General features: G+C 23.0%; 1 protein-coding gene across 1 annotated transcript; it reads right to left on the bottom strand.

Annotated features, from left to right (window-relative positions):
- Positions 1-261: 261 nt before the first annotated feature.
- Positions 262-1,223, bottom strand: LOC130949246 (uncharacterized). The gene is made up of 3 exons (XM_057878020.1): positions 1,170-1,223; positions 978-1,044; positions 262-890 (listed from the first exon to the last, which is right to left on the bottom strand). The coding sequence occupies exons 1-3, from the start codon at positions 1,221-1,223 to the stop codon at positions 262-264; spliced, it is 750 nt and encodes a 249-aa protein (XP_057734003.1).
- Positions 1,224-9,834: the final 8,611 nt, after the last annotated feature.

Here is a 9,834-nt window from a genome sequence, read left to right as displayed (position 1 = left end):
TGGGTGAAAACTGGCCTTGGAAGATAAATTCCAACTTTCAATAGAGTTTGTCCCTGGGACTTATTTATTGTCATTGCAAATGACATGATAATTGGGAATTGTCTTCTTTGAAACCTGACCAACAATGTTTCATTATTTGGAATTAGATTCAGTCTTGGGATAAGAACAATACTTCCAGCTTTGTTACCAGTTAAAGTCTTGCATTCTATCACATGATTTTCCATTCTTCTAACTTGCATCCTCATTCCATTGCACAAACCATTAGTTTGGTCTATATTCCGCAGCAACATAACAGGAGCGCCAACCTTCAGAACCAACTTGTGTATGTGGTGGTAGACCTAAACAATTTATTCCATTTAGAATCTCCGGCGAAAAAGTATCTAACTCAAATTCTATATTTCCCTCTTCAGCACACACAGAGTCTGAACTTAAGTAGACTCTTTCTTGTCCAGGTAACCATGTAGTCATCTTGTTGTTGACATCAGTGACACAATCCAAAGTTGGTGCAAGAATTGCTCTATCCTTGAAATAATTTTCAACGGATAAATTGGATAACATATCTGGATACACGAAATCAATGAGGTCATCCAAAGCTGTCTTAGAGTTCTTAATCAAAATGTCAGATGGTATATGAACGATCGATTCACCATCTGTTGTATCACCAGCCAAATCATCACCAATTTTTAGTAGCCATTTTGCAAAATTTTTGAGTTCTTGTATGTTGTTATTTTCACCTAGTGACAATCTCATATTTTTTGTAAGCTTCAAAACCTCACAGTTATGCCACAAATATGAAGAATTAATAGAAGACTGAATTATATCTTGCCTTGAGCCTCTGGGAATCACAGGTAAAATTTGTCTAAAATCTCCTCCGAGAACAACAACTTTACCTGCAAATGACAAATGAGCATTATACGAATCTGAGCACCTTAAGATGTCTCTGAGGCATTTGTCTAAAGTTTCGTAACAATACTTACTTATCATTGGAGTTTCATCACATGTGATTAATTTGGCCTTGGATATTAACCTTGCAAGAGGATTTTCCTGTTTAATGCTACACAAAGAATCCTCATTTATGGTCAAAGAAATTTTAAACCTTGAATGTGCAGTTCTTTCATTAGGCAACAAAAGTACAGCAATCCCACTCGAAGCAACATTTAAAACTATACCTCCTTTAGATCTAATTGAGCATGATATAGTTGACCATAAGAATGTTTTTCCATAACCACCTTAACCGTATAAGAAGAAAAGTCCACCCATATTACTGCTAACAGCACCAATTATTTGATCGTATGCAAATTTCTGCTCATTAGTTAGCCTTTCTAAATACCCACTTAGTTCATTTGCAAGAGCATTAGCGTCAAAATAATTGAAACAATTGACTATTACGACTTATATATATACACTAATTACAAACGATATGAATTTTTAATGGAAATACTTGATACTAATAGAAAAAAATTATATAAATAGAAATTATTTAATTTCAATTTCAATTTCATATAATAAAACAGTAGTTTTCAAAAATTATGGAATCTTTTTTTGACATATGTATTATGCCATACGTATAAATTATACGGGTTATTATATAAATTTATATATATGCATAACAAAACAGTTTAATATTATATATTTTCTACATTAATTATATGTCAATATTTTAAAAAAAGAGATAAAAAAATATATAAATATGTATAATATTATTGCTATATATGAAACAGTTTTATATTGCTTTAATTATAGAGACTTATTATAATTATATAAAATTTAATTTGAAGAAATAATTTTCCTTACGATAAATAATATACTAAAACTGTTAGTATATTATCTTCTTTATGGTTAATTGAATTTATCAATGATTTTCCCGTGTAAATCGTTATTACCCAATTTTTAATAATTACTTAATATACAAAATTTGAAATTAGAAATTGTTATTACTAATTCAATTAACTGGTTAATTGAGTAATAATTGTCAAATTATTAAGGTGCAAAATTATTGATTTACTTAATTGATTTTCATATATTATTTATATTTCAAATAATAATTTGAAATTATATTATTTACCCAATTAATAATACTATTATTAAAAATTATTTTTTACATTGATTTTTAAATCAATTATTAAATAATTATTTTTATTAAGATAATTGTTTATAAATTATTTCAAATTATATCTTGTTAAGATATAATTATTTAGATTATTACTCATGACACGGGTATAATTTCATTTTATACCAATTAATCAATTATAATTATATGACACGGGTGTAATTTCAATTTTATCTATGGATTATTTCTCGTAATAATATACAACATATTATTTACCGTGATAATTTGATTTGATTGATTTCTAATTATTTACGTACATAAATGATTAAAATATATAACATAAATATTGTAATTATTATAATTCTATGATATAATTATAATTAACATATTTTATCATAATTAAATATTGATTTAATATAATTATAATGAAAATACTTTCCCAAAATAATATAATCTACTATTATTCATCCACTAATTATTTGGCAATAAACCTTAATATGATTTTTTACATCTCCACTATGAGAAATAACTACTTAGATATACCAAATAATATGTAACATATTACTACTTATATAAGTTAAGGGACAAAGATAGGATTTAATTAAGGTGATTAAAACTTTCACCAAATAGTATATGACCTCAATCAAATAAAAAAGGGTACTTGATTTTGTATTAATTAGCTAGTCGAAGAAATAGCATACTCATTCATTATTCATGTTTCATTATATTTTTTAAATAATATATAGAAAACATATATTTTGTGTATAAAAATGTGACTATTAGTAATTTTATTAATAAACTTTTTTTAAACTATTACTAATTTCAATTTTAATAGAAAATCTGAGGAAATAATTTCGCTTGCCATAAATAATATACTAAAACTGTTAGTATATTATCTTCTATATGGTTAATTGAATTTATCAATGATTTTCCCGTGTAAATCGTTATTACCCAGTTTTTAATAACTACTTAATATACAAAATTTGAAATTGAAAATTGTTATTATTAATTCATTCAACTGGTTAATTGAGTAATAATTGTCAAATTATTAAGGTGTAAAATCATTGATTTACTCAATAGATTTTCATATATTATTTATATTTCAAGTAATAATTTGAAATTATATTATTTATACAGTTAATAATACTATTATTAATAATGATTTTTTACATTAATTTTTAAATCAATTATTAAATAATTATTTTTGTTAAGATAATTGTTTATAAATTATTTTAAATTATATTTTGTTAAGATATAATTATTTAGATTATTACTCATGGCACGGGTATAATTTCATTTTATACCAATTAATCCATTATAATTATATGACACGGGTGTAATTTCTATTTTATCCACCGATTATTAGCAAATAAATTTTATTCCAATTATAAATAAAATCTATTTTTATTGGCAAATAAATTGTCTTTAGGTCAACGATTTAATATATGTATAGGTTCATTTTTTATCAAATATAATGAAAATACAAATAAAGAAATAAAGGATAAAAATAAACTTAATAATATCTGACACTACTTCAATTTATTAAATTATTTAAAAATAGCACATCCACAAAAAATAATCGTAATATATAAATTGAGGCAATAATTTAAAATTCTATAATTATAATTTAATCAAATACTAATAGTAAAACCAAATTACCTAAACAATATTGAACCTATTCTAGTCCTTAGTCACGTATAATATAGAATCATTCTTGTAACGACAACCAACTGAAATAACATCGTAAGTTTCAATATTTAGAATTCGTGCAAAATCGACCATCCTCTTGTTAGATAAGCTTCATCATTCGCTATCCATGCAATGCTGCAAGGTATAAAATTGCCACACCGAGAAATCAAACTAACTCTTATTCCCCTCAATGGCATTGCATGCATGCAAAAGAAAGCTGGTAATTTCTAAAAAAAATCAAAATATGTTAAAAAATTATTTTAATAATGAACGGCTTAAACTAAGAAAATTTAAATATATTACCAATCACTGAAATTGCATATCTAAATTTGTCATGAATTTAGCAAAATTGAACGCTTACATCCTTCGGTAAAGTAGAGACTATTGCCTCTTATTTGAACGCTTACATCTATGTAGTTGGAACTCGAATCAATGAAGACAACTCGATGAGGTATTTCATGGATGTGATGCATTGTAAATGATTATGGAAAAAGACAATCTGGAATATTAGATGATAAGAGTAACTTAGAGTAACAACAAATAAAAAATTATCAAAATAATAATATAATAGAATGAGTATATAAAAAAATATTATAAAAAATTATAAATTGTACCTTAAAAGGATCAACTTCAATAAAAAATAAAGAATACATTCATATTCTACAAAGTAGTAAAAAAAATACTAAATATAAAATTATGAATTGACTCTCAAATTTAGATTCATGTACCACAGGAAAACACTATATATAGACTTTAGTAAAACAAAAATAAATATGTAAATTACCTATTATTAAGGTAATTTTTTAATAATACATTAAATTTTGATTTGATACAATTATAATAAAGATATGTTTCTAAATTAGTATAATTATATATTATTCATTAAATATTAATTATAATATAATTAATATTAAAGATATTTTTTATAAAATAATTTAAAAAAATTATTTGATATATGTGAATCGGGTAACAAAGATTTATTATTATTATTATTATTACTATTATTGATATTATTATTATCATTAAAATTATTAAAAGTATTTTTAATTGATAATAAATATTTTAATAGTGCATTAAATATTGATTTGATATAATTATAATGAAGATATGTTGCCAAATTAGTATTATTATATATTATTCATTTAGTATTAATTATAATATAATTACAATAAAATAATTTAGAATAGAAAAAAAATTTTATTCGTTTTGGAGGGAAAACGGAAGCATGAGAGATCGACACGTCACCTTTAGTAATTAGGGGAAAACCCAGTTTTAGTATATTAAGTAGATTTTTAAGTTATTTTAAAAATAATTCTTTATTTTTTAATAACTAATAATATTTAAAAAGTAATTTGATTTAAAATATTCGGTATAGATTTTTCTTAATTCTGATATAACACTATGGGTTGGAAAGTTGGAATATAGTTGCAAGATTAAAATCATTTGTACAAATTACGTATTATATTTGAGTATTTTCTTTCAATATAATCAATTATATGTTTGGATACTGGTTTCAATTACCCATTTTCCTTTGATACCATAACTACAAATAACTACCACATTGAACTAACTACCCCAAAAATAATATATATATATATATATATATATATATATATATATATATAATATATATTACCACATTGAACTTCGCATATAACATGAAAGTATTAAATATTTAAACTATATACTAGTTGAATAAGCTAGTCATTTGTTTATTGAATAAAACAACTACAAGCATACAATAGATTATGAATTAGATTTTCAGCTCAAACCGAGTCATCAAAACCCTTGCTTTAAGTGCAACAATGCAACATCATATTCAAATTATGTGAATATATATTAGAGAAAAAATCCAAAACGGTTCTTGACAATTACCTCAAAAGATAACGAAATTTTTGACAAAAAATATTTAAATTTAGTTTTTAAATTTTATTTTTATGAGACTGATTAGTTCTGTGTCAAAAAAAATTAATATTATTTTTTTTAACACAGAGACTAATCAATTCCAAAAATAAAAAATCAAAAATTGAATTAGATGTTTTTTTTTAAAATTTCGTTGTCCTTTTAAAATAATTATCGAAGCTATATATTATTCTGCCCTTTCTTTTGTCATTGTGGTGATAATGCTTATCTACTAGTCTCTTATGATCATGTTTCAATGTTCGTCCTTTGGGTTTGGGTGGCAACCATTGGATCATGTACTTCAAATAAATTATTTATGTAAACACACATACTACTATACAAATTCATTCATGAACTATCCTTTTCAAAATTAGTTTGATGTTTTTTTCAAGTAATAAATACTTAAATTAATTTTTTAAAAATTTTAAATCGAATACTTTATTTTTAACAAATAATTATTATTATTTTAAAAGTCCTTATATTGCTTCTGTTAGATGAATTGATTATTTTGCTATTTTGAAAAAAAGGTTAATTTATAATAATTTATTTAAAATCTAATCGTTTTATAATGAAATTTGTTAGGAATACCACACATTAAAAAATTTATTTGAAACTACCAATAAACTAATCTGTCCGACAAAAATGAAGTTTTAACAACTTTTAGAATAATAAATATTTGATAGAAACTAAACTGTTGTATATGAAATTAGTGGCTAATTTTGTTTATGAAAATGAAATAAGTGATACTTTAATATTATAATTTTTTGTTGAACTAAAATTAGAGTGTTCGATTTTTATAACTTAAAATTTTTAACTTTTTTTAAACAAAAATCATAAAGGCCAATTTTAGTGCATGCAAATTTTTTCAAACATCACACAAATTGGTAAGTTCAATTTCATTTTTAAATTTTTTAAATTTAAAAATAAAATTAAAGGATTTGATTTTAATATTTTAAATTTTTTCATTTTTTCTAAAAAATCAGGTGGCCCAATTTTATTATTATAAAAGTTATAACTTTTTCAAAAACAAATCGATGTATCCAATTTGTGGTATCACTATATGAATAAAATACACTTAAAATTGAGCGTATATATGCATTACACTTTTTTTTTTCAACAAAAAATTACTTTGCAGAAATTAATTAGGGATCAGTTTAAGTTAACACTTTTTTGTTTTTAATATTAGAATAGTAATAGTATTTTTTAAAATGTGGACTACTAGAGTATTATTCTCAAATGTGAAACTGTTTAATTAGAAAAGTAGAAATTAAACCGTTCGATTTATTAGAAGTATAGAAATTAGACTGTCCAATTTGTATAGGTACAGAAATCGGACCTTTCGATTTGTAAGAGGTACACAAATCAAACCATCCGATTTATGTTAAAAAAATTAAAAGTTTGAAATACAAAAATTTAACGGTCCAATTTGTGTATCCTATTTTTTTTAAATTTTTTAAATACAAATCAAATAATTCGATTTATATATCTTTTATAATTTTAAAAAATACAAAAAATTAATATATTAAAATATATCACTCATTCTCCTGGGTATCTAAATTTTGTTAGCCTTTTAAGTTAACACGTTTTCCTTTCTCAAAAGTCTCAATCTATAATAAATATAGCAAATTAAGTTTATATTATTGAGTGTTCCAATTTAATCAAGACGTTAAATGTAACTGTCAAATCCATGCAAAAGTCTCTCTTCCTAGTCTCAGCACTATCTTGCAACCTTTAATGGAGTGTCAACATGAACGGTTATGTGATTAGGGGGGCATTTACTGACATTAGACCAAAAACAATATTGTTTTCGTCGAGCTCCCCGTTGACGGTGAGCAATGCCGACAAAAAAAAAAAACACTGTAAACACTAATTTTCGGAAAATTTTAGGATACTAATTTGATGCAAAATGAATTTCCAAAGACCAATTAAGTTGATTCAAACATGAAAAGTTTTATTATTAACACATAAAAAATGTTAAATAAATAAATTATTTTTATAATTAAATTTAATTAAAAAAAATTTTTTTAACTAAAATTTTAGATATTAATTTTTAAATTAATTTAATTGAATTTAATTATTAAAATAATTTGATAATATAATATTACTGTTAAAACATTTTATATATATATATATATATATATATATATATATTAGAATAAAATGAAGAATAATATTATATGACCAATAAATATTATTATTTTTAATCAACACTTAGTTAATAATAATTTTTATATATTTTACACATAAAAAATATATAATTTATATTTATATATATTAAAATTTTATACACATAAATTAATATATTTTTTATTCATAAATTAATATAATTTATATTTATATTTTTTAAAATTTGTATACATAAATTAGTAAAATAATAATTTAATATTTATGTTGATTAAATCATAAAAAAAATACTAAAAATTGATTTCGAAATTTTTTTTAAATGAAAGTCAACCACAATTTGCAATCTTGGGGCTTTTGAGCCGACCACGGTTTGACATGGTGGAAGTCAAACAAAATTTGCAATTGGCGCTAGCTGCTATTTGGCAATTTGCGGCCAATCAGAATTGAGTCCAATTCCAATGCATATATTTTTTTTGTTTATTACGGTATTTTTTAACTCGACAGATTAAAGACTAATCTGTCATGAATTTGAGCTCTATTTAAGAATTTGTCGTCAGCTAATAAGTTGCTGTATGCCTAAAGTAAAATTTAAAATTTTAACACTTACTTAAGCGAAGCTGATCACTCGACCAAATCAAGTTGATTCAATTCCAATGCATATATATTATAGCAAGTTGACTACTCGAAAAGGAAAAAGAGAGGGAGTATGTTTGATCTGGACGTAGCTAAGAAGCCCATACTTGCTCTTTATTACAAAGAGTAATGCAAATAACAACGCTCATGTGTCTCCATACGTACTCTGTAATTAAAATAAATACGCGTATGGCACATATATCATATATTCCCCTATTGCTCAAATTGGATCCCCCTATCTTTCTTGTTTTCTTGAATCGGAGGAGGTGTAATTTTGTCGAAATCTTTTATTATTTTTTTAATTAGTTAAGATAGCGTCTATTTTCAGATATTGAAATTAAAATTGGAAATTATATAATTTAGCATTGTGTTTGATATATCTTTTTAACATTTCAAAAAAAAAAAAATTAAAATTTTAATAATTTTTAAAAAAAAATATTTTTATTTGTCTTAAATTAAAAATAATATTAAAATATAACTTAATTTAATATATTTTATATTAAAAATAATATAAAAAATTAATTTAATTTTTATTTTTTTTCGGTTTCGGTCTCTTTTCCGAACGCAACCTAATAAAACTTATACATGACATGTGGGCTGTGGTCTCATTCTCCGGTAGCAGTCTTTGTAGAAGATACTCGAGCCATAGTTACCTAGTAAGTATTGTATTCTGCTTTCTGCTTGTCCAATATGAAAATGGATACACAGAATATTATTGTGTGTTATCTTTATCCGATAAATACATGTAATACAGTAGATTTTTCCAATGCGTTGGTTGAACATATAGGTACACTCCTTATTATGAAGATAGGATACACGAAATATAAAAGAAATTTTAAAATAAATTATCATAATATCTTAATATTTTATCAATAGCAAAGTAAAATAATTATTTTCAATGGTTTTTCGTTTTTTTTTTGTTTAAATTATATAAGAACTTTATATAATTTTTTATTAGTATCTATAAAAAAATTAATAATATATATTTTAAATCTCATTATAGTTGTATAAGATAAGAATAATATTAAATAGACCGACAAACAATTATATTTATATATGTTTAAGTGTGTAAAAAAATATCTTTTATTTTTTTTATCAAGATATAATTATAATAAAAAATAGGTATATCAAACTAGTATCATTAAATATCATATCAAAAATGTTTTTAATACGTAAAATAATAATTTAATCAAAGATCTATATTTTATAACTACTCTTTGCATTGAATAATATTTGAATATTAGTTAGATTAAAATTTATATTTGAATTTAAATTAATTCTCGATTATTTCTGTAATTCTATTTTGACCTGCTCAACACATAAATAGATAATACCTTTAATCATATCACACATAGTAGATTTAAAATAAATATACAAATTATTTCTCTAATATATTCTCTTAGTTCTAACATAATATCATAGTCATAGTTTTTTCT

Source organism: Arachis stenosperma, chromosome 9, assembly GCF_014773155.1.
Source record: "Arachis stenosperma cultivar V10309 chromosome 9, arast.V10309.gnm1.PFL2, whole genome shotgun sequence".
In the NCBI taxonomy this organism is placed as follows: Eukaryota; Viridiplantae; Streptophyta; class Magnoliopsida; order Fabales; family Fabaceae; genus Arachis; species Arachis stenosperma.
Note: the sequence above shows the minus strand (reverse complement) of the source record. Positions and strands in the feature narration are given on the sequence as shown.

Bases quoted from the DNA above. Each gene is read 5' to 3' on its own strand.
- LOC130949246 (XM_057878020.1), bottom strand. From the start codon at position 1,223: ATGGAAAAACATTCTTATGGTCAACTATATCATGCTCAATTAGATCTA. The intron at 1,045-1,169 runs GTATAGTTTTAA...AGCATTAAACAG, and splicing joins CTCAATTAGATCTAAAGGAG to GAAAATCCTCTTGCAAGGTT. The intron at 891-977 runs GTAAGTATTGTT...TGTCATTTGCAG, and splicing joins TGATGAAACTCCAATGATAA to GTAAAGTTGTTGTTCTCGGA.